We start from the raw sequence: 26,347 nt of genomic DNA on the forward strand, positions 1-26,347 counted from the left end.
GGATACTTGGGCTGCTGCTGCTCCTGTTTCTCTTTGTTAGGAAGTGATTTAAAGAACGTACCCACACCGTTTTTGTGCAATTTCTCAGCTGATGCGAACAGTTGTACAGTTTACATGCTTGAGAACAAAGGGATTAGAAGACTGCCTGTCTACAACAAAAGTAGTGATTTCCAAGTGGCTCCTCGGTTGATTAATGGAAAAACAGCCAACATTGCAGCTACTGATTTTTGGTGGCAGTGACGTCTCTGTCCACACTGAGGCGTCCGGTGGAGAAACACTGACCTCAGCTGGGTTTTCTGTGATATTGCAACGCTTTCTCTCTTTGTGCCTCCCCTTTCAGATTCCACAGTGGCATAGTCAATGTCTGCTTTATCTCTTTATATGCTGCTGCTGCTTCTGCTGCGGAGGCAACATGAAAAGGGAGGGTTACAAGTATTTCAAGGCATAAGGCTCAGGTGCATGTGAAGTCACCAGGAGCCATCAATGCTAAATGCACAGGCAATTTTTTTCCCCCAAAAACAATTCAGTCAGGTTCAGTCTAACGTTACATTACATTTATGACTCAAGCCCATATTATCTGACCTACATCTGGGTAAAACACTTCATTTGAAGTCAACATAAAAAAGGTCTTGTACCAGTGTTTCCACTTATTTTGGCTGATTAGACCCCCTGCTCAGTTTGTTGGAGCTGTGCTCTAATCACATAAAGTCACCAAATTTCAAGAACTAATGATAGTGATAAAGGTGTAATTTCTCCCACCCAAAGAGGTGCAACAAAACTAATAGCAGGTTCAGAGGATTGTCAAACAAATTAAATGTCCATGAGTGTATAGGGCCTTTAAGCACAGGTAAAGGAAATACTACATACATGGACTGCACACAGGCTGTCGATCCATTAATATGCCATGTGTGTCCAGTCACAGTTAGATATACAGTTGTCTATTGTTGAGTTAAATGTTTTACAGATAAAAGGAACCAAGAGCAGCTGTAGCCTATACTGTTGATAGTTGACTGTTAAAATAATAGTAGCAATACCCATAGGTTTAATGCTATTATCAATAACAGCAGCAATGACAGCAGCACCAATTAATAACAATACTACTACTACTAATAAAAGTAATAAAGTGTGGAGTAGTTTTGTCAGATCTGGATCCTGCAGCTCCAGATTCAGAGAGAGAGAAGTAGTACGCAGTTTATCCAACATTACCCAAAGAAGTACTGTCCCACGAAATAAAATACTCAAGAGAACTAAACTATTCTTAAGTACTGAAATTCATTGTGTAGTTTTCATGTTTGTGCTGGCACACAGAGGCATATTGATTTTGGATTTTGAGAGTATGCTGTAGTAAAAAATGACCAGGAAGTGGCAGAAGAGACTGGAAATCATGTCCAATAACTGAGAAATCCAAGAGCTGCAGGGTGAGTTTTTCATCCAATATTAACAACGCAAGATCAAGTGAGAAGCATGTTTTATCTGTGACAGCAGCAGCCAAAGGGATTCAGCATGGATGTTACCTGAATAGTAAGTGCATATCGTCAAACATTATTCCTTTTTAATGACAGAATATCTAAAAAGTTCATATTTCATGCATTTAATGTACTGGTGGGTTAAAAATTGGACAGGTAATTTGCATTAAACACCGACATGAAAAAAAGTGATGTCTCTCTTGATGTGCTCTGTAGATGAAAGTAGTGAGAGCTCAGGTTGCCAAAGGCCAGTCATTAAGAAGGGATTGACTTCACTGGGACATATCATATGTTGATGTGGCAGGATCACTGCCAGTAGCACAGAAGGAGAATCTGATTCACATTATTGCCAAGTAAAATACACTAAATGTAGAACGATTTATCTTGGTGACAGTCGTTTTCAACCTTTTATGGCCTAAAACTGCTTAAAACTGAGAACAGAGTGTTGGCAACCCATCTGCTTATCATTCAGCGAAAATGATGGATGCCAACAGCTTGCTAATTACATAATTGAGAGGGTGCACAACAGATGCAGGCACATTTTGTGCTGGTTTGGTTTGTAGCCCTTTTTCACTCTCTAAAACAGAAAGGTAATTTCTTCCTCCAGGCAGTTGTCCTGTTGCAGTTTGCATAGTGAATGAGATTTTTTTTTGATAGCAGATCCAGAAGGAGATGCTGTTCAGAAAATCACCCTTTTTCATTCAGTGGTTACAATTGCTGCAGTTGCAATCGACCCTGCTGCTAAAAATTGAAATCCCCCAAGTTCCACCATAAAATAAAAGGTGATTCACCAACACTGTACAGCAGTAGCATTGCTGCATAAATGTTCAACAGAGAGACAGAATGCAGTTAGGCGATTGGAGTCTCTCTTTCTTTTTCTTTTTTTTTTTTCCAATCAATTGGATAAACACAGCAATTCTGAGAAATATATATTGCACACTGGGCGATAGGAAATTGCATCTGTGATTGGTGGGAATGCCAGACGATGAGTCAATGATCTGTCTGTAAGAGAGAACAATTTGGAAAGGGAATGAAGATGTTTTACCTCTGGGGCCTGAAAATGCAGGGCATATAAAGCTTGTAGCTGCCTTCAGATGCTGTCTTTTTTAACCTGTGGCAAAGCTAAAGTGCACAGTAATATCTAGACTGGAGAACAAAACAACTTTTCAATCACTAACAACAACCTGCGTCTTTGTATTCTCCACGTGTATTAGAGCTTTACGTTGGTATTACAGTTGCTGCAGGTTTTGTTTCCCATACTGTTCATGAGGCGTATTTTGCCTTTCTAATGGAAATTGGTTGCCCCAGAGAAAAGAAGATCAAAAAAGAGATCTCAAAAGTGTTTCATTTATTTCTCGTAGAAAACTTTGAGAGATGATCTGTGGGAAACCTAAATGAGACTATAGCTTATTCCTCCTGTGTCTGTTTTTTTCACCAGGAGAGAAAAGACTCTCAAGTTACTCTCCTTTTAAGTTTCAAATGAGATGTCATCAAGCTCTGAAATAATTCTCAGATTTTCTCAACTTTTGTGTCTCTTTTTGATCTCAAGTAGAGAAACCAGAGAGCTCTCTCTATGAACTCAATCTATTCTAATCCCAGTCTTTAGTTTCACAAATTCATACATCTCACACTAAGCTCAGACAGAGCAAAGCGCTCTCTGCAAGCACTCACTGAATTCTCCTTCAGACTTAGTGTTTTAATCTCAACCCCTCATGTACAGTTGAAGTCAGAGGTTTACATAAACTCATTTTTTAAACCACCCCATGGATTTCATGTTATCTATAGTTTTGTCACATCTGTAAGGGCGTCTGTTTTGTGCATGACACAAGTCATTTTTCCAACAATTGTTTGTTTGAGGGTGTACTTCACAAAATAGACGGCATCATGAGGAAGGAAAATTATGCGGACATATTGAGGCAACATCTCAAAACATCAGCCAGGAAGTTAAAGCTTGGTCGCAAATGGTCCTTTCAAATGGACAATCACTCCAAGCATACTTGTGTCAAAATGGCTTGAGAACAACAAAGTCAGGGTATTGGAGTGGCCATCACAAAGCCCTGACTTCAATCCAATAGAAAATTTGTGTGCAGAATTGAAAAGACATATGCAAGCAAGGAGGCCTGAAACCCTGACTCAGTTCACCAGTTCTATCAGGAGGAATGGGCCAAAATTCAGCAACTTATTGTGAGAAGCTTGTGGAAGGTTACCTGAGACGTTTGACCCAAGTTAAACAATTTAAAGGCTATGCCATAAAAACAAAGTGTCTAAACTTCTGACACACTGGGAATGTATAAAAGCTCTAATAAATCATTCTCTCTACTATTATTTATTATATATATTATTACTAGTGATCCTATCCTACCTTGCACCTACCATGAACTGGGGCTGGTTCTGGAGCCCCGGGAGCCAAAGGAGGAGGGAGTAGCAACAGAGGCCAGGTGACGGAGAATACGGGCGAAGCAATGGAGGATGGAGGTCTTGTGGTGCGGAGGACCTGATCCAGGGCTTGAGAGGGAATAGGGATAATGAGAAGAATCAGAGTCCAAATGCAGACAGCGGGTGGTCAGTGAATGAGGAGTGGAGGGTGGAGCAGGCAGCAGCTTGGGAGGAGGAGGAGGGTGTGGGATCTGGCTCTGGAGTCCTGGGACACAGAGGGAAAAATAGGTGTAAGCATAAAGGTTTCATGTTGATGAGGTAATGGCATGCAGGTATGGTACTCTCCAGAGCCAGGTAGGACAAAACCGCACCCACAGCACGTACAGACACACAGGGGGTGGAGACACAAGGGAATACAGGGAGAGCACAGAGAGAGAGACAGGGAAATCCAGAGATGGAACTGGCTCAAGGTTGAATCGTGACACTGATTTTTGATTTAGATTTGTTTGTTGCTTTAATCAAAATAATATGATAGAATTTGACCAGTGTGTATGCTTTCTTTCATCTGTAGAAATATATCCACTCAGCTGTAACTACTCACACCTGACTGACTGCAAGCAAAAGATTACTTTCAAAAGAAACCTGCTGACTGCTTCTCCTGCTTTGCACATATTCATAAAGCGGAATGGAATTGAATTTTAATTTTAAAGTTTACAAGATCATTTCAATAAAGTCCCCAATAGGCGTCTATAATGACTTTAATATTCATAATTTTAGGCTGTTATTTTTCTGCATCAGATGCTTTGAGAATGGAACACTATATTATAGTCAGACTGTGCATTTAAAGGAGAATCCAACCCTTTTAAGAATTCACATTTCTTATTCCTGTGCCCCACAGCAGATTGGTTGTGAACATGCAGCACTCTCCATTAAAGTTAGAAACCAAAGGGAGAACCTTAAAATGTGCAATATCATCCAATCTAACAATGAATGGGGCTCTGATGCTGTTTGTGTAATTTCTTACACCAAAATACATGTTTCAAATCTTAAACTTTATATCCAATTCAAAATCTGGATGAGGCCTGGATGAAACAGCTACTATCTGTGTCAGTGTGAATGTGAGTACTCATGTTGTGTTAAATGTATCATTTAATAAAGAGCAGTCATGTAATCCGTTTCTATCCTGCATCAAGGGAAGGGTTGGCATTGGCATGGGGGAAATAGCAGGAAATGAAATAAAGCCACCCTGGTTGGCAGAACTGGTAATGGGCCGAGTCTGGCACATGGTGTACTTAAGGCCTTAATTGTGGGTTGTTGGAGTCTCCAGGCCACCAGTCTGATCGCACTTCAGCCAGATCTCTCGGCCCAGACCCGGATGAGTCTTTTCTAGGATAACATAACAGCAGCATAAGAAAAGCAAACTGGGGAACAAACAAACGCAGAAAGTTACCATACCTGTGGCAGTATCGCAAGTCAGGTTAACAGGAAACGGGGCGTGCAGGGAGGAAACAGAGAGGCGCAGTCACCTGCTTTTACGGACCACCCACATACGAGGGCCGGAAAGACAGCCCGCCATGACGAGACCAGACCACAAAAGCCATCATGGCTGCAGTGAAATGAAAGCTGACTCAATGTACAGTCCGCGGTCAGAAAGTGAAATATTCGGTGGGTAAAATTCCCAGACTGTTATGCCTTCTTTGCTTGAAGAAATCAACTGCCTAATACAAGAGGCGAGTGCCACAGGTTTTGACTTTACTTTCTCAGCAAAGTGGATTGACAAAGGGTTAATTGTTAACAGTGCGACATCTACTGGCCTGAATGTAAAATAGGCAAATACAAACGTTTTTATATGACAAATTGAAAACATGATTATATTCTAAGCATATGTTTTGTATCCATCAAATGTGTCAATACCAGTCAAGTCAGTCAAAATGAGGCTGAAATGAGCATCTCAATTTTGTCTCTGTGGTAGAGCATGTACCACAGAGGCTTGTTCCTACCTGTAGCAGCCGGGGTCCGCACGTCTTCCCCTCTCTTTCTCATTGTAGCCAAATAAAGGCAAAATGCCCCAAAAATATCTTTAAAAGAATCAGTGATTCACCGATGCTTTTTGGCGGACACATGACGTCTCAGAGTAGCTGGAAACAGAGACTAAGCTACTTACCTTTGTTTCTTTAATAACTTATGAACCAGACGTTCAGCAGGTTTTTACCAGCAGCTGAATTTTCGAGAGGTGTCCTCCTCTCCATAAGAAATAGACCGGGGGATTAAAACCGGTAAATGAATAAAGCAGTTTTACTTTAAAAATCAGAGATTCACTGACACACAGGTGGATACAGGACAGGACGTCTCCAGCGGCTGGGAACTGATCTGCATAACATTTGCCTAGCTTTTTGTCTGATAACTTAAGACGTCCGATGCCTAAAATCTTTAATCAGTTTAAAATATATAGTTGAAAATGACCAAGGTGTATGTGTCTTAAAACTAGAGAAGTCAATTTTGAGCTTCAGGCAGGCAACCAAAGCGCTGACCCATGTGTATATAGAGGATATGATCAGCGACCAAATGACATGATTAAAACATGGATGTATCCTAAGACCATCCACGGATTAAAATCACGTTTTTCTCTTGGTTTGAGAATTGCTGGAAACATTTGGGACATTTTAATGTGGAAAATTTACATATTATAAATAGCGTCCACTTTGGTATAAACCTTCAAATTTCCATTAGTCAAAATCAAATCTTATCTTTGATAATGTAGACCAAAACAAAAATTAACCAGATTTTCTCTGTGGCATTTGACAGCATGGTATAACATAAAATATACAACTGTAACAGCACTATATCATAATCAGCTTTGTGAGTTGGGAGGGTAGTTGCAGTACCTTGACTTTTAGTCTTAGATTAGTTTCTTGAATGACACCCAGAGGCGTCAAATCTTAAAGTTAGGGATAATATAATGAGCAACAACAAACAGCTTTTGGCACAGCAAACAGGTGCAAACCGAGCTGATATTTCACACTTGTATTGTATTTGGCTCAGCACAGGCAGACAGCCGTCTGGCACCTCGCTGGATAGGAGGTTGGAGTTAATTAAAAAAGGTTTTGTTCCACAGACATTTGCCTTGCTCTTGTCAGTGTGTGCTCCCCGGAGCTGTGTTTTGAGATGCATTTGAGACCTCAGGGACACCTCTAATCAAAGCGCACGGACTGCCAGCCACCTAATCCCCTGAATTCATAATGACGAGGTGCATTATGAGGCACTACTCCTCAATGATACAGATAATTTGGTGATTAAGATTATTCTCCCAATTATGTGGCCATATGGCGTCAAAGAAAACATTAAAGAGGCAGAAGAAAGGGAACAGAGTTCTTTACAAAGTGTGAATGTTATTGGAAATAATTAATACTCCTACAACCTGCATGTATTTTTTGTATCATAATTTTACATTAACTTGTATCACCCCAACAAAACAGAGTGTAGTGAGTCATTAGATATTAAGTCATTATAATCAATTTTTCAGATATTCTACAATAATCCAACTCAAAATGCTGCAAGTTGGCTTTTATCGTAACATTTTTTAGAAGAATTGAAAAGTTAATGTTATTTCACTTTCAATAACTTCACACAGAAATCCATTTACAGGCCCATAGGATGAATTTTAACTCATATTGATCGCTGTCAAACCAACAAATGACTTGGCTCTATAATAAGCTCTATTTCAGGGCTGTTGTCCTCAGAAGGTTGAATCAGTAAATAACTGCTCCTGACTCTTAAACCTCAGAACAATTATACTTAGAGCTGTAGGAATGTCTTTTATAGTTAGAGCCAACTGAAAGTTACATTTTTGGTCTATCTATGCATTAAAATGATGTTTTAGGTTAGGATGTGTCGGTTTTCCCACTCACATTATAATAGTTGATTTCTTTTCTCTGTGTTTGTTACTGTGTTTCAAGTAACTGTCCCAGTACATGTGTGTGTTATATGTGCATATGTGTACTTATACTCTCTTATATTCTTATATGATCATTATTTAGTCCACTCACATATCTTTCTTTTATGCTAATATTCCCATACATTCCTGATGTGTTACTGGTTTCCAACCTTTTTGGCCTCTGATCCTTCGTAACCAAGCACCTAGTCTCCTTGTCACAGGTTGCACGTCTATGAGCTATGTGAATTTCAATGTTCCCTTCTTGAATTAGACTTGTCACCAAGTCAAAATTTGTATGAGTTTGTTTTGTTTCACGTGGTGTGGTTTGATATATTGTATCATATATTACATTTTGTAGTAATATGTTTTAATCTTGTGTCACATCATTTTCTATATGAATCACTATTAGTATTTGGCTTTCAGATAGAGAGCTAATTAGTGTAACAAGGCGATTGTTTAGATGTGAATATATCTGGGACAAAAACATAAAAGGGAAGATGTGCTGTTCCCACTGTGGCTTTTATATAGGCTACCCTGATTTTCCTTACAGTATCTGGTCTGACCGCAATATTCTGTGTTGTTTTTGAGATAAATTACCAACCAGTTCCCACAAAGCCAACAGATATATTTCAGTTTGTAAAGTGAGACGTGCTGAGGAATAACTAGAACATGAAAGACACATTAGATAAAACGAACACAGTTACGCCAGCACAGAGGGTGTCTATAAAAAGACTCGTTCCTCATTTCCCATCGCCTCCTGACTAGATTACAGCTTCCAGCAAATCTGTCTCCCATGAGGAGCTTTAGCTGCTCAGGTTGCCGTGACAAATGAGAAAAATAGATTTCTGTCCTTAAATGGGATGTCCCAAAATCTACTTGAATGACAAAAAAAATGATGATGCACTATTCCAAGAACATTTGTCAGTATATTCGGTATTATCACTAACAGCCTTTGAAGGACTGCAGTAATCTCATCATAACTTTTAAGTGTCAACAGAAGTACCAAAGAGAAACGATAAGGAGACAATATAAAAGTTTTTCAATATCTGAAGAACATTTCATTTTACTATTCAGAAAACATTAAGTGCAACGGTCACATCAGTTTATACTGTGCAGCACAAGACTTCAACCTATAAAAGGCCACCACTCACTCAATACATTCAACTCTTTGATTCAAGAGGTGAAGAATTTTCCCACAGAACTGTAGTATACCTGACATCAGATCCCACATGTCCCTCTGTCTAACACAGGCACACTGTGTAGTCGTGAGGATGAGATGGGAGATGAGACCGTCCATCTCCACACAGAACAGAAGTCTGCAACTGAAGTGAAATAATCATTAGTTCAATATAAAAATGGCAACAGACGATTCCCTGCACAACATCATGTGAGAGTTTGACAGAAGATGACCTTGACCATTTACCTTCTATTTTATGAAGCACAGATTTTATTTATGAAGCAAACATGTTTGAAATGTTATGTGTTATCTGAATATACTGTGAGGATTTACACTATGAGCATATCTGTCTTACCCATTGTGATCACCAAGACTGAATGCATCACTTACCCCATTGAAGATAATTGGCGTACAATATGAAAAAATGTGACAAAAATTAGTTCATTCACACATTTTTTTTAAGGATATGGACTGTTAATAGATTATTGTGCCAAGATCATCTGTAGAGGTAACCTATATATTTTAGTAATTATATGAATTGATTATGGTTAGATACACAAATTCATACAAATGTGTATTCATATCACTATAAACACAGATGGACCACAGGAGGACCATTGCTGCGTGCTGTACATTATAATAATGATATGTGTGTACCATCTCAAGAACCCCCCCCCCCCCCCCCCCCCCCCCCCCCCCAGGGAACCTTACAAGCCTTCCCTGTAAGCTGGGAAGTTGAGTTATTTAGGACCATGAGGAGCGCGGGGCTGAGTGAGGGCGTCTCTGTAGGGGAGAGCATGGGAAAAGAGTAGTGGAGCGTCGTTTTCTTTATCTGCACGGCGCTGATCCCAGTGATGCTGCCGCTCAAGTGTTGCATGCTGAAGAGTCCCGACGCTCTGTGTGTGTGTGTGTGTGAGAGAGAGAGAGAGAGAAAGAGAAAGATTTGGCCCCACTAGGATGACGGCTCGATCTGCGAGTGGGAACGAGGGGAAATGAAGATGAAGATAAGAGTGGTAAATATGAATGAGACCTGCAGGAAATGTCACTGTAATGTTCCTTTGTGTTTATGCTGCTTAGAAGTGAGTTACAGACTGAGCACTGTCATTATGTGTAGCCTTGTGTGCCCTAATTGCACTTTGTGGTGTTGTCTTTTCATCACTCACAATAGCCTACATATTTTTATTATTTTTTATAAGATAACCCTAGAAGAGAGCACCCAGCTAAAGTTAGTTTCTGCAGAGGGGGGGTTTTGAATTCAGCAGCCTAATGCTATTTTAAAACATGTTGTCCTGTTGACGGAGCATGTTGAGTGGCACAGCTGACATTTCATTTGCAGCCTTGCATGAGGAGAGCGCAGCTGTTATTATTGTGTCGCTTCTGCTTTCAAAGCTGACATTTAATTAGCAGTGGTTTCTCTCTGCCCTTATGTCCTTGATGCCCATGGACATTGTTTTGGACATAAACTGGGAGAATTTTCTAAATCACCGTCTTTGACTAGATATTGTTTTTAACTTCATGTGTTTCATGTGTCTCTTCAGTGCCAAGGGGTTAGTGGCATCATCATCGTCACCATGGTTACCAGCGTGATGTTGGTGTACAACAGCAGCTCTGGTGACAGATCATCTTCCTCATCAGCACCATCATCATCTTCATCATCACCTTCCCACCGTTCAGATGCTCCTGTTTCATCCACAAAAAAGCCGGAGAGAGCAAAGAGACTCCCAGCATCAACACTTGAGGGGTACTCAGGTGTGATGGATCATAAGGTAAACATGCGCCGTCTGTACACTGTGAGACTGTCACCTCATGCAGTTTCGACCGGTTCTATCTTTGAAATCATTTAAACATTTTCTATTTTATTTCAGTGCACTTGTCCAAACTAAGTCGCAAAAATAGCTGCCAATGAGGTGAAAAGGAGGTGAAGCAGAAGATTTGTATGATAGTTTATGATATTTAACAGGGGTTATGCCAGTTTGTCTTCTTTGTAAGACAAAAACGAAATGCTTTTCAACTTACACAAAGCATTACCACTCACCCACTACCAGAAAAACCTCAGCTTGGTTGTGTGGTAGTGTTTGGTGTGAGGGGTCAGGTTCTTGTCAGTGCATTAGATGTCTGCTCAGAGAGGAGAGTGGAATTTGCGGGGGTGGGGGGTGGGGAGGATGGCATGCATCCATGAAAGCTGGCTCCATGCTGGCAGGTGAGAAGTGGCTGGTGACTTCTAAAGTATTTTGGAGGAGGCACGTGGAGACCAACGGTGGAGATAGTAATGACGAGGACAGCAGCACATGGGACTTGGTCGTACTAAATATATATGATATGATTTTGGACACATTTCTATTGCAAGGATCAGAATCGAATCTTGGACATATTTGTTATCAGTTTGGGCATATGTGTCCTACAGCTCCCAGCCAACAAAAAGAGCACTGATTGCACTTGGCACTTATCCACATGTGTAATACAAACTGCACTTAATCAGTATTCTGCTGTCATCCAGGTGAAGCAGAGAGACTCGCATGTAAATGTGGAGTTCAGGTATGCATGTAAAATGTATTTCTGAAGCTTCAGGTGCTGTGCTGGTTTCAAGCAGAACTGAAAAATCTGTCTTCGTCTGACTTGTGTACTTGTTATGTCCTTAGCTGTCTTCAGAGTTTAATGTGATTCCCAGGTTTTTGAGTTTGAGCATGGAACCTTGTGGAACATTGTGTACATTTTTAGATTTCATTTTCTTCTTTTTAAAGCAGCACGCCGTTTTCAATATTAACAATATAGTTCTGTATGTGTGATTATTGAAAATGTAAAAAAAAAAAAAAAAAAATCTGTTGATTAGAGAAAGCTTAAAAATAAAATATGATTTTATTACAGCTTTATTGTCCCCTGTATGGCTGTTCTAATACAAAGTAATCCCAGTGGACTCAGAAGCTGAACTTGCTGTGGTAGTCCCATCTCTAAATTCTCTCTGTAGTTTATTCAGTTTCTTAATTCATAATTAATGTGTCCACTATGAAATATTTAGCGATAAGAGCATTCAAAACAGGATGAATCTCCACTCAGGACATCACTGCTGTAATCTTTTGGTCATATAAGCACCAGAATCATAGTTACTGTAACGCAGAGGCCCCATCGTTCGCACCCAGCGCAGTGTTACAGGCCGCTCATTCAGATAGACAGATCTGTCAGGCAGCGTCGCGTCTCCCCTCAGTGAAAAAGATATGCAGCGAAGAACAGCAGAGTGGAAAGGACATTGCCTCGCTCAGGCAGCGCTGGGTAGGAGAGGATAAGGAGAAAAAAAAAAAAAAAAAGCGTTGGTTACAGTACACCTTTCACTGCTTGATGATGAGTGACATTTGGTTTGCAGAGAGGTTTGATGTGGCTGAGGCTCGCTGGACACGTTAAGTTCAGAGATGTTGTTACCCCCATCAGATCCTTTCAAACTCAATGAAAAAGAAACATTCATCTCCAGCTTTTTCAGGAGCTCTTAAGAGAAGTGAGCGGCAGCTGCTGCAATTTGGAGTTTTCGGCGGTGCAGGCACTTTATTATTCACAGTCTCTCCTGGCTGTCCACCTCCTCCTGGTTGATGGCTGATTCATGATGGATTCACACTGCGACATTTTCATACTGTTTCGTGTCACTCAACCCCTGCTGTAGGATCTGTGGAGTGGGGTGGATCAGTATGTGCACTTCCCTTCAGGGTCATGTGAGGTCTGCTGCTGCTGTTGATGCTGCTGTTGGATGGAATCTTGGCTTCAACTACAGTGCACACACACACTCACACTTACACACACACACACACATTCACGCAGACAAGCCCATGCAAATGTCCAGACACGTTAGAATTTTATGTTCTCATCAGAGCCAGGGATGCTTGAAAATTTGAAGAGAGCGCTATCTAATGTGCCTGCTGGATGCTGTTTATGGCGTATATTAACTTATGTGCATTTCTAGTTTGCATGGGCTGTAACTTCACTAAGGTGGATGGTGGTCTGTGGCTGCTTGGCTCATTTATATCCCACCCAAGAGGTCATAAAACACCCAGCACACATTAATCACTAAGACTATCTTGCTCCATGTGGCTGAGGGTCAAAAGCTCAACATTTGGCTTTTTCCTTCAGTCTTTTCAGTGCTTAATGGTGAAATGAAAACAGCAGTGTTGAAACCCACAACTCTATACGCTGTGAGATCAGACTTCACAGTGATGGTGCACATTTATGTGGGATATTTTGAGCGACTGGCTCGGAGTCTCTGTGTTTATTCTGTTTCTCTCTGTCTGCCTTCTGCAATGTCTGCAGGTTTTTGTGAAATGTCCTCTAGTGTGTTTTTCTTTTCTTTGACAAGCTACAGTAATTAGAGCTGCAGAGTTGAATAGACGCTTTCAAACACACGCATCCACGTCCACACACACACACACACAGGCACACATTTGAGTTTGAACACTGAAGCCGACAGCCCGCTCCATTGTTCTCCCTCGCTCCTCGCCTTCCTCCTCTCCCTCTGCGATGTTTTGCCGATTCCTGTTAAAGAGATGTTGACCTTTGACGATCTGTCAGCAGAATCAATCTACATTGGCCTTTACACGCTCTAATCACAAAGCCAGTGTGAGAGCATGAATGTGGATTGTGTGCCTGTGCCAGTTTATGATGTACCTACTTATTATGGGCAATACCTTTCTGTGCTCTGACGGCCTGTGATGCAGTCAGCCTCAGAGAAATCGGTGTCATTAGAAAGTCAGTTATGCAAAACATTTTCCTACCTACGCCTACCATCCTTGTGCAGAGCTTACTTAATGGATGAATTCCCAGGATATGCAAATGTTTAATTCCACTCAAAGCACACCTGGCAGAAGAGATTATATTATCAGGTGTCATCCTCAGAGTGATGTTACATAGCCCAATTTGTAGTCATGTCTTAAATACACCTTAAGAAATACTATGCTCTCTTATTAATTCATAACATCTGTACTGCTCGATGGATTAGGTGAATGGCAAGAGCCAGGTGTTATGAACATGATTTTTGTTTCAGTCAATGCGGAATCCATCCCAACATTATTTCACATCCCCTCCATCAGCTCGCTGCTAACGAGGCTACGTCCTCTGAGGAGCATCCTTCTCTCGCTTTCTCTCTGTCTGAGGTCGACCGGATGAAGAAGAAGGGAAGGACAGACGCCCTGATTATCTCGCCTTTATTCCCTCAAATTGAGAGCAGAGCAAGTTTGGGACTTCGACTTGAATGTATGTCACCAGGAGGAGCTTAATGAGCTGTCAGCTTTTCGGAGGGTCTCGGTGTAATTAATTGGCCTCTGAGAAAAGGAAGCAGAGCTGATCGTTAAGCCCTCACATCGCAGAACAGGTGCCACTTAATCCACCTCTGCTCTCGATTGAGCCATTACCCTAATTCCATGCAGTTTAGGAGGAGTATAGTTACTGTAATGATAATGATCAGCATCTAAATCATTTATGCTTCTGTAAGCAAACACTGCCGAGTCTTTATGTTCAGCCACCACTGCTTATATCTGAGGATGTCTGACATTAAAGATTGAAAAGAAGAACATCCCGCACACTGCTCTGCTGAGCCTCGTGATTTACTGATCATCTTAACGTTTTGGTCTCTCTCTAGTCCTTTGTCAGAAGTATTTCAAACATTTCAGTATTTCAGAACAATGATCTTAAATAGATAATGCACCACCCATCTTGTGTGCCCAGATATAGGACAATTATTCTCCCGAGGTGGGGGGGTGGGGGGGGGTGTACTCTGTCATGTTATATTCATGCTGTATTCCACATATATACAAGGAAGGAAAAGAATCTGAAATATTGAAAAAAAGTATTATATAGGTAAGAAAACTCAACACACACACACACACACACACACACACACACACACATATGTGTGTGTGTATATATATATATACATATATATCCTATACACAAAACAAGTTAGACATTAATCAAGTCTACTCAAAAAGTCTATTTTTACAAAATTACAATCAGTTGAATGAAACATCGTCCGAGCAGCGTTCATAAATCATTCAAAGTGTGTAATCATATGATAGAATCTTGAGTGTGCCATGCCATGGGATGTCATCATTCAGTGCATTGGGGGACAGTGTTTGTGTTTTTGGTAAAAGCTGCTTTTTTTTTCTTTTTTCTTTTTTTACTCGTGACTCCTCGCTGACCTCTAAATATGTCGACCCTGCAAGTCTTTTTCCTTTAGGTTTGTACTATATACCCTTCTTAAACTGATAGGGGGATAGGCAGAGGCTGGGGGATTTGAGGCACATTGGAAGCTCTGGTGCAATATTAGAGGCTGACTGATGGGGTTTGCTCTGAAAGCAATTATGATCCCGGGTTCCCCAGGGAAGTGTATAAACAGGATCATACTGATGAGTTTGGAGCCTGTGTGTGGGTGGTAATTGACTGGGACTGGAACCAGAGCCATATTCCTAACTGCTTATTCTTCTTCTGCTGCCCCTCTTAATGCGATGGCTCTGTGTAGTCCAATCTGCATCATTGAACCGCCACCTAAGGTTGAACTGGTTCCCTTTTTTAAATAGTCTTAATCCAGGAAAGTGTATTGCTTACGAGGTTTTGCACTATTGATCAACGACGACCCTCTGGCCGCATGATAAGGTGCAGACTGAGAATGTGTGTGGGAGTCAGCAAGCGTTCAAGTGCTGGCCGGTTCGAAATCAAAGGACCACTGAGGCAATTGGAGGATGATTATGAGCTACCTGTAATATGCATTTGATTACTCACTCATTCATTTATTCATTCATTCAACAGTCTGTGGGTTGCATCTTCAGCTGCCAGCCATCTGAAATATTCTCCATCTGATTCTGAAAGCCCCTCTAACAGTGATACAGGGCTTATAAGTGGCTATTTCCCAGCATCATCAAGCTGCCAGAAACAGGGAGCTTCAGAATCACCGTCAAGGACACGTTTATTGTTTCACAGGCACTTTAAACCACAGCACTGACCATGTAACCTTCAATTGCCTTTCACCAGTTTAACGCATTCCCTGATTATTAAAATGATTAAAACTTGCTTGGGAGTAATTTTTTGGACATTGCAGAGGGGAAAATGCACTCTAGCTGTTGAATGTGGAAGAAGAAACAGGTACAAGGACTGGGATTTTTTTTTCTCCCGGCGAAGGCAGGGAGGGTGTGTTTGTGCAGTGAAGCATGTAATTCACTCCAGCCTACCCATTATTGAGGGAGGGGGTCTCTGCACAGTGTGCAAACACACTCCTACAGGAAATGGCAGTGTGTTACGGAATGAAAATACCTGTTCCTCGATTCATAGAGACTGATTTTGTATGTGTGTGTGTGTGTGTGTGTGTGTGTGTGTGTGTGTGTGTGTGTGTGTGTGTTTTCTGTGAACAGACAGGATTACACCTGGTTTTGGATCTAGGCACTTTTCAGACAGTTGTAGACTCTTGCCAAAGAAACGTGATTGCATATTGCATATTTACATATCTGGGGCCACATCGAAAACTACACAAAGATTTAAGAACACACACACACACACACACACACACACACACACACACACACACACACAACTTTACACAGCTATCCTTGCTAGGACATTGCATTGACTCCCATTCATTGTGCACAGCCTAACCCAAACCTTAACCTTAACATAACCCCAGTTCACACCTTAGCTCACCTCACCCAGGACCTCATAAGCGACCAAGCTTTGGTCCCCATGAAGACTACTGGGCCCAACATTTTTGTGAGGGCTCATCTTTTGGACCCGACAATCATTGTAAAACAAGGCCACACACACACACACACACACACACACACACACACACACACACACACACACACACACACACTTGGCAATCATTCAGTGTGAGGTCACAGAGATAGTGGGAGAGTATTATAAATATAGCAGTGGAAGCAGCACAGCCTGTGGCGCTCGTAATATCACCTATATGTATGCACACACACACACACACACACACAAACACACACAATTTCCCACCTCACAACCTGATGGAGTGTGAAGCTCAGAGCACAGTTCAGAATGCCAATGTAGCTCTCTATTAAGGTTGGGAATAATTCATGTGAAGAGTCTCTGGGTTTTTGCTGTTGGATCATTCAATCCGAGCTCACCTTTTTCAACTTTGAAAACGTGGTTGGACACAACTACATGAATACCTGGTCAAACCAATATAACAGCTCTGCAGTATACAGGATGCTACCTTACCTACCGCACTTCAACAATCTTCCCAGTGATCTGGATATCTTATATACGAGCACATTCTGACAACTTTGACTCCGAATCTGACTCCTTGTTTTCTGAAAGTGCACATTGTGCACAGACTGTGTTCGACTGAATAAATATACAGGCTTATGTGTATTCATGCTGTTCCTACAAAAGGAAAATACTGCACAGAATTGCCTCTGCTCTTCTGTCAACGATGATAATCTGCAGTGCGTCTGAATAATAGGATACCTGACAGAACAGACCAGAACGAGAGGAGCTACTCGATTCTGTGCCAGTTACACTTTATTTAGGTCCTGTTTGGACACAGATGACAGAATAATCATGGTATTAAAGGGCAGGTTATCAACTTTAATTTAGGACTGTTTTCAGCTGAAGTAATTATAGTGTGTCTGCTTGACAAAAACCTATGTTAACCTATGAATATAAATCTAAAAATTAAATTCCAAACTTTTGACTGCCTTATGAGAGATGCTTTACCTCAAGCTTGTGGAAAGTGACCTTGACATGGCTGCCGTGTCTACATGTGCAAACTCTTTCAGGGTCATTGGTTTATCCTCTTGGCAGCTCGGGATCTCTGCAAGCCTTGACCTTGATTGTTACAGGTTGCAGATTCATTTGATCCGTGAGCGTGGCTCTAGAGAGATTATTATAGAGAAATTATATTAATAATAATAATAATAATGATAATATTTATTATCCACGAATGTGGAAATTTTCCTTCGGGCTTCACAGGCTGTTTAAAACACATCATTCCAACACAGATTACAATAATACATTGACATACACACAGACAAAAATAATGGGCATGATTCCTGTGTGAATGATGTTATTGTATTTGGTATAAAAGACTTCCTGTAAATGTGCTTGGTTGGTATTGTGGCTCTATAGTGTCTTCCGATGGCAGTTTTGTAAATTCTTTACGAAAGGATGAACAGGATCAGACATTATTTGTCTTTGAGCTTTCTGTTTCACCTGCATTCTGTATAAACAGTACATTCCAGTTTTTATTCTTCATCCCAATAATTTTACTGGTGCTGTTTATAATCCCAGTGGTCAGTTGATCCATCACTTTGACTCAGATTGAAATACATCAACAACTGTTGGATGTACTGCTCAGACATTCATGGTCCCCAGAGGATAAACCCTACTGACTTTCCCTGGCATTTTCTCCAGCACTGCCATGAAGTTGACCTCTGTGAATATTATAAATTATATCGATTCCCATGAAACACTCCACCTGTGCAGATGTACTCACCACAAATGCCAGTTCTTTCTGTTATTTCCTTCTAGACTCTCTCCTTTTTACTCTCGTCTCCATACGTGCATGAAGCAGATTCTTAAGCCCCACAAAATAATACGTTTTTCTCACATGCTGGAACATTTTCAACTCGCACAGATGCATCAATTTGCACCACTCCATGCTAATTTGCATCTACTTATGTCTTTCCCTTGACTGTAAATGGAATCTCACTGCTGATCCTCTGTCTGAACACATGGTTAGTCTTGTTTAGACACCCTCAGCTTTTTATAGCCTTTCAAATGTCAAACTGTCACCTTTAAAAGGGTTTTAATGAAACTCTAAAAACTTGGTAAGAACATACTTTGGTACTGTTTCACAGCCTGGCATCAATAGTCTCTGAATTGACCTTTGACCTCTCACCTCCACAGTCTCTGAAGATGCGCTGCGGGACTTGCGCCCTGGTGACCAGCTCCGGTCAGCTGACTGGGAGCAAAAGGGGTCAAGAAATCGATCGCTCTGAGTGCGTCATCCGTATGAACGATGCTCCCAGTGTGCGCCATCAGCAGGATGTTGGCCAGCGCACCAGCCTGCGTGTCATTGCTCACTCCAGCCTGCAGAGGGTGCTGCAGAGCCGACAGGAGCTGCTCAATGCCAGCCAGGACACGGTGTTCATCTTCTGGGGACCAAGCAGCTGCATGAGACGGGATGGAAAAGGCCACGTTTACAACAACCTCAGGCTGTTAAACCAGCTGCTGCCCAAACTGAAAATCTACATTATTTCTCGGATCAAGATGCTCAATTTTGATGAACTGTTTAAAAAGGAAACAGGCATTGATAGGTAAATGCTCACAGGATTGGTCTTGTCTTTGCAAAGTTTATATTGAAGGAACCAAACAGCACATTTGTGCAGGTGAAAAGAAACACAAGAAAGGGGCCAACACACACGTACATAAAAAAATTGTCATCAATTTTAGCCACTTGAAATTTGCAGTTAGTGGCGAGCACACCACACACCACACTACTTTTTGAAAGGCTTAACAAACTCATCTGTTATCTCTGAAAGCTTTTGTGGGATTTGATATCACAAGCTCACTGTTATCCCACTAATATCAGGTTTAGGCAGAGCGCTGCAAAGTATTTTCTCATGTAGTGCGACCAGGACCACATTTACAGATCATATTTTGATTTCATTTGGATCCTTTCAGAAGCACTATGTTTCCACAGTCATTACATGCACAGAACAACATGGTGTGTAAGCTTTAATCAGTGTGGTGGAGGGTGAAGTGAGTGCACTTTTTTCTTTAAGTGGTATTGATGGGGAGTGGTTGGCCACTCTGCACGGCAGCGTCATGATCTTTAGGCAACAAAGTGCCACAGCTGCCAAGCCATGCTCGCTTTAGTTTTATGTCTCACTATTTTTCTGACAGGCTGGTGACAAATATGTATGTTTTAAAATGAAATTATTTTCCAACTAAAATATTTGTTTCAGGAGGATTTTTGTGGCAGAGACCAAAACACAACGTACACAATGCAAGGACAACAGGACATCCTCATGCATCAACAATACATTATAAATGTTATATATATATATATACGTATATATACCACTCCCGTGGGAAACAGGAAGCTGATGTAGATGTAGAACTTATTTTGGAACAAACAAAATAAATTGGTACAGATTTGGGCACATGTAATTCAGGCAAATGTATTTCTTTTATTCATTTAGGAAATGATGTCTCTTTTCATGTGTGGTACAGGTATCTGCACTGTAGAAAAATGGTTGACTAAATACAAGCTTACAAAATGAGACCCAAACAGACATTTCATTGATGTGAATTCAGCTATTCATATAAACTCATTTGCATGTGAACAGTAGAGCCATGGGATGATAAGTGGATGTTGCTTTTGAATGAAAAATCCAATCACTTCAGCTTTCATTTAAGCATAGTCAGTGTTTGAATAATACAGACTAGACTTGTTGTTTGGTACAAGACATAGAAAGTAAAGAAGTCTCGCACTAAGTCTTTTTGCCTTCATCTGTACTGAAGATGACTCATCAGGTAAAATCTAAAAATAAGGCTTTGCATCTTTAACACTGTCTCATCTGATCAGTCAGTTTCTTAGAAAGAGCCATGCACTCCCAGTATATTTGAACCATACCAGTGTGGTTTTACTAGACACGGTGATCCTCTCTTGTCTTCCAGGAAGAGTTCCAACTCCTGGCTGAGTACCGGCTGGTTCACCATGGCCATAGCCCTGGAGCTGTGTGACAGGATCAACGTGTATGGCATGGTGCCACCTGATTTCTGCAGGTAGAAGCAGATTATTTTTCAATCCAAGGTTTTAAGTTACTCTGGAGGAATCCTTCATTAAAGGTGACAGTACACCTCATCAGAACTGCCAGGTGGGTGTGTTGAAATAGGTTCGGAAACTCTGGGAAAATCTCTGGCACTTCATCTGACCCTTTAGTAAGAAGATACAAATATGAAAAAGAAATTCTAATGTTACTACATGCTACTAGTAAACTCTGATACAACAAACTTTCTTGTCCCCATAAGGAAATGTGTCTGGCAATCAGGGAAAACATGGTAGAACATTAGATATACTAAAAATACATAAAACATATGAGTACATAAAACATGTAATAAAACCTTGGTGAGACTTTTATATGAAAGAGTGCACGAGTTGTGACGTGTGGTGATGTTTTTTAAAAGCGTTGCAGCCAACGAAAGCTTCTTTTTATTACTATTTTTGTTAATCAATTGCGTTTGACATTGAAATGCAGAAAACACAAAATCTTTGAGAAGGAAATAAGGCAACATCCCATTTTACAAACAGTTTCCTAGCAACAGTGTTTACATGACTTAAACCACCTGAATGCCAAGATTAAGACATGACCTCTTGAATTTCAATGAAATGAAAGATTATGATCTCGCCTTTTTCATTGTACTTATATGGAAGCACTGCGGCGCCAAAAAAAACAAATAATAATGATCAATACCAATAAACAAATAATTAGGAAAACATTTTTAAAGACATCAACAACACACACTGCAGTCACCCACTGCAACATCCTGTTTCATCTGTTAAATTATACATCCAAGACGCCATTGAAATGCCTTCCCCCTCAGGGCTTAAATTTTCAGTTTTTCACTTCCTGTTTGAGCAGTTTCACTCTGTGATTTACTGCGTGCTGACAACAGGGCTGTGCCTTGACATTAAAATCTTGTCTAGTGCATCTTTAATGATGTCTTCAACTTGTAATGACAATGCAACATCTACTCCCTGCAGTGACAAATTCAAGAGTCCTTTATTGCCAGGCAGACAGGCTGGTGAATGACTGTGATTTTAGCACCGGTGAAAGCATTAATTTTGACATTTTATAACAGAAATAACACATTTCACTGAACAGGCCGAAAATGCAAAATACAGCTCTTGAACGTGTCTATGCTACATTCAGATTCACTGGATATAGGAGAATGATTTGGCTAATAATGTTCTCACATGAATCTAGATGGGCACAAAGGACTGTTTGACACATTGGGATGTACACAGAGAAATGCAGGCCAGACTGAAGTGACTCCCATGTGACTGAGTCTTCCACTGAGCTTGGTGCGACTGAGTGTATCAGAGGAACAAGATGGTGCATAATGAACACGTCTGTGAGCCCAGATTCTTCTGATCTTTCTGTTTTCCTTTGTTCCTGTCTCCATCTCTTCTCCCACTGTGGCTCACTTCCTCTCCTCCCCTCCACTCCTCCCCCCTCATCTCACAACTACATCCGTGCTATTTCCACCTCCCTCCCTCAAACTTTGACTTTCATGCCTCTTCATGCTTTACTCCTCTCTCTTCTCTCCTCTCCTCTGCTCTGCGTGAAGGTCCTCCTCCCACCCCTCCGTGCCGTATCATTACTACGAGCCCTCTGGGCCCGACGAGTGCTCCATGTATCTCTCCCACGAGAGGAGTCGACGAGGGAGCCACCACCGCTTCATCACGGAGAAGACAGTGTTTGCAAACTGGGCTCGAACCCTCAACATCCACTTTTACCAGCCAGACTGGGAGCCCGCTGCCGCCATCGGCGCTATGAACAGCTCGTACACTCCAGCTCCAGCTGGATCCTGACACTCACTCCAGATATGATCCGCAGAAGTGTGTGATATGTGTGTGGACAGTTTCCAGCGTGCAGATTCCCTTTCTGGCCAATCTGAATGCATGAGACGGCAATAGGACAGAGCAAGCTGCTGTTGTGGCTGTTAGCCGACTGCCTAAGCAGCTTGGCAGAATGGGATCATTGCATAATAGCAACACAAAGGTTCAACAATGTTTTGGAAGTGTAACTATAATAGGATGAATTTCATACTGGAATCAAAGCCATGGAGGATGGCTCAAGTGTGTTTTTTTCACTCTGTGTAGAGCTGCTTTAATAACACTCGAGCTGTCAAAGAGGGGACAGACAATGAGACAGTGCACCACTGCAATAACTGGAGTATGACTGATTCATTTTCATAAATTAAAGCTCAACACAGACTCATTGACGATGATGAGGTCATGTCCTCAGTATTGTTGGTGGGACTGAGGGGTTTTAATGACCTGAGAAGGAACTCATATTCTACAGTTGCACACAAATAATACACTGTGTTTTCAAAGCTAACTGTGATATCATTATTATTATTATTATTATTATCAATCCTTAATTTATACTTTTCAACAAGACAATATGAATAATAAGACAACAACAGCACAGCATACAGTCAATAATACACGTCAGCGACAGACTGTCATGTTGCAGAAAGCCAGTTATAGACAGGTGCAGGGACATACTGTAATGAATTCATGGACTAAAGGGAAAAAACTAATATAACTAAAACAATACAAAAAAGGAAGTGGGAGAAGGAGTATTGTTTACTGTACAGAATATGTTGGCAGCTCTTAGAGTTAAAGATGTTTCTCTACATAATCAGTGTCAGTGAAGCCAAACCAGATTTTATCATGTATTTTTTAAGTGATCTTGTTCAAGTGAATCTCAGTTTCTCAGCTGTACATGATGATGGAGGACAGGCAGCCTTCCAAGCTAACAATGAAGCACGAAAGTGTAACATTCAAATGATGTTCTGATCAAGTGTTGCCATAAATGGATTTCGGGTCTATTGATTTGTTTTAAGGCTGCAAGTAATGATTATTTTCATTAGTAATTAAACCAATAATCCAAAACCCAAGGTTTTCAGTGCAATGATAGAACACAGAGAAAAGCATCAGATTGTCACATAAGAGAAGCTGGAACCAATGTATGTTTAGTGTAATTCAGTGTTTTTTCTTGATAAATGACTGCAACAATTATATCAGTGCTAAAAATTGTTGGTGATTCATCTTCTTTTGATCAACTAATCCTTTAATCCATACATTTTTTTCAGCTCTTGCTTTGTTATATGGTATAAGAAAACTTAATAAATTTAGGTCCAGAAATGATTTAAAGGAATGCATGACCAGAACATATGAGCCATTGTTGCTGATGACTTGTGACATTAAGGGGCACCTGGAATTTTTTCTCTAGTAAAATAGAGACATAATATTTCAATTTTTATAAAAAAATAGTAATTAATACTAAAAAAAATTAAAACAAATGCACCAGATGTACATTCCTAAAGAAGGCTTTAAACACCTTTTAGACCATCATCTGGGGAATTAAAACAATATAAAAAAAGAATCAAAATACATAAGGTGAAAATTTGGTTGGTCAAAAATAAAAATAAAAATCCAAAAGAATTGGGTCATTTCAACTCCTGGCATCAGTATTTCTAAAATCCTATCAACAGCCCTACCTGGAAGTAATGTGCATCTTGGCTGAATTGTTTCTATTCAGTAAAATATTCATAGTTCCACTGATCACTGAAACCAGGGCAAAAATATATTTGGCAATTTTAAAAATTAAAACAGTTTTTAAAATTTTAATCTTTGAACCACCACTAGAAAACGCTCTAGCTCGGAACAGATGGCCCCTCAGAAAGGCCCTGCCAGCCATGTGTCTGACACTTGCGGCCCTGATTTGTCCTGTAATTAAAGCCAAATGTCAGAACAAGCCCTCAAAGGCATTTCTCCTGACTACAGAGTAAGTCTGCCTCTGTAATACTGATACAAATGATTACATCCGAGTGTCCCAAGCAGCCTCTTCAATCCTGACCCACAGGCTTCTGTCTCAGCCTCTTCAGCATACAGAGGGGTGCTGGTTGTTAGCAAGGGATTATACTGTGCTATCCAACCGTATCTCCAGAGCAAGGGGAGCAGCATGGCTACCACAGAATCCAAGATGTGCTTTAAAGAAAAAAAAAAAAAAAAAAAAAAAAAGGCTTTGACTGCTGCCTGTTTCTGTGTTAATTCAGGTTTTACCACTGGAGCCGGCACTCAGGTGGAATCTTAATGTTGTTGAAGCTCTCAGGTGCTCTGAGAGAAGCCCATGCAGAGCTGCGGCGTCATGCTAAGTGCACTGGCTGCTCCTCAGATCTGTGCTGTGTGCTCTGCACACCAAGTAGTGGCCCTTCAGGTAGAAAGGTTGGATTTTAAAGGCTTTAAAGGCTTCAAAGGACAAGCAGGCTGCAAATGAGCCTGTTGTCGCTGTCTGAAACGCATGCTTGAGGCAACATCATTATTTTCGTTGACCTTGGAAACCGTCAAGAGACAATAAGGATACTGAAGTGCTTGGAGAAGGGTGATACAGGCATCGTTGTTTGAACTGAGATCTATATATTTAGACACTTCATGACTCCCGTATTTATTGGAACGTGTGTCCCAAAATGTTTTACTCGAGCCCCTTGACACAAAACTGCAAAACTGAAGAAAATACTCCTACAAGGTTTTAGAGTGTAATGATTGATAAAATTCATACTTGAATTCAATATCAAATAGTGGTGTCATGGTTCAATATGTTTCTGTAGGACAATAAGCAGAGTGTGCCTGACACTTCCATTTTCAAATGATTCTAACATTTACCATTAGTCAGCAACATCTAAATAAATTAGAGACCTGTGAATTTGTTTAAGTTTCACCAGATTCCTTTTTATTGATTTCTAAGAAGTGTATTATAGATGGAAAAAACTCAATCAGTATTTATGATACAACAAGATGTTACAATGTGACAATTGTTTTCTAGTGTGGTTAATTGTTTAGTACAACATGGTTGAGTTAGTCTGTCCTGAGCAGTACTATACAATAAGACATGATTTACTGTTATTAATGTAACTCTCATTAACTGGAAAAACTTTGGTTTGCATCAAGTGATATTTCAATGAGGGCTTACAGCAGTTTTAGGTATGATTACTTCCAACATAATCGGAAAACAGTGCGAGACATAATAAATCTTTGCATCTTTCTTCAAGAACAAACCTCAACATAATCTGCAAATTCCTAAATTTCCATTGCTGATGCTCCAGCCTAACTTGGCTGTGACATCAGTTTGGACAGAGCAGCAGCACAAACTCACAGTTTAGTCTCCTCTGCAGTAATTTTGCAGTGTGACACATATCACATATACCTGCTGCTGATAAGCCCAGTGACTGAACCTGCCTGACTCACAGATCTGCCTTGTTCATCCCAGCTGAGCTTTATCAGCAAGCCTGCAAAATACCCTCATCCTATAGCAGCAAATTGTTCCAGAGATAAGAATTCATGTATGAGTTCTCTCGGGTTCACTCATCAAATCTCATCATCGCCAACTTTTACAAATTCAAGTCTTTTTCATAGCCAGCATCCATTATAATAAGTGGTTAAACTGAACCTTTTTTTAATCTATTTATTTAAATACAAGAGTGTGTATGTGTGTGTGTGTGTGTGTATGTGTGTGTGCGTGTGTGTGTGTTGTGAGTCTTCAGTGACACCTGGTGGCCTCACCTGGACTCAGCAATTTCTAGTCAGAATCTACAACCTAAACC

The 26,347-nt window shown here is 40.7% G+C and overlaps 1 protein-coding gene across 1 annotated transcript; it reads left to right on the forward strand.

Moving 5' to 3' along the window:
• The first annotated feature begins 9,787 nt into the window (after positions 1–9,787).
• On the forward strand, positions 9,788–23,935 carry LOC111232159 (alpha-N-acetylgalactosaminide alpha-2,6-sialyltransferase 5-like). Its single transcript, XM_022759541.1, has 5 exons — positions 9,788–9,966; positions 10,492–10,719; positions 18,854–19,263; positions 20,630–20,737; positions 22,304–23,935. The coding sequence occupies exons 1-5, from the start codon at positions 9,946–9,948 to the stop codon at positions 22,545–22,547; spliced, it is 1,011 nt and encodes a 336-aa protein (XP_022615262.1). The 5' UTR covers positions 9,788–9,945; the 3' UTR covers positions 22,548–23,935.
• The last annotated feature ends 2,412 nt before the right edge of the window (positions 23,936–26,347 follow it).

The sequence above is a fragment of the Seriola dumerili genome, unplaced genomic scaffold, assembly GCF_002260705.1.
Source record: "Seriola dumerili isolate Sdu_G_001 unplaced genomic scaffold, Sdu_1.0 BDQW01000322.1, whole genome shotgun sequence".
NCBI classification, from domain to species: domain Eukaryota; kingdom Metazoa; phylum Chordata; class Actinopteri; order Carangiformes; family Carangidae; genus Seriola; species Seriola dumerili.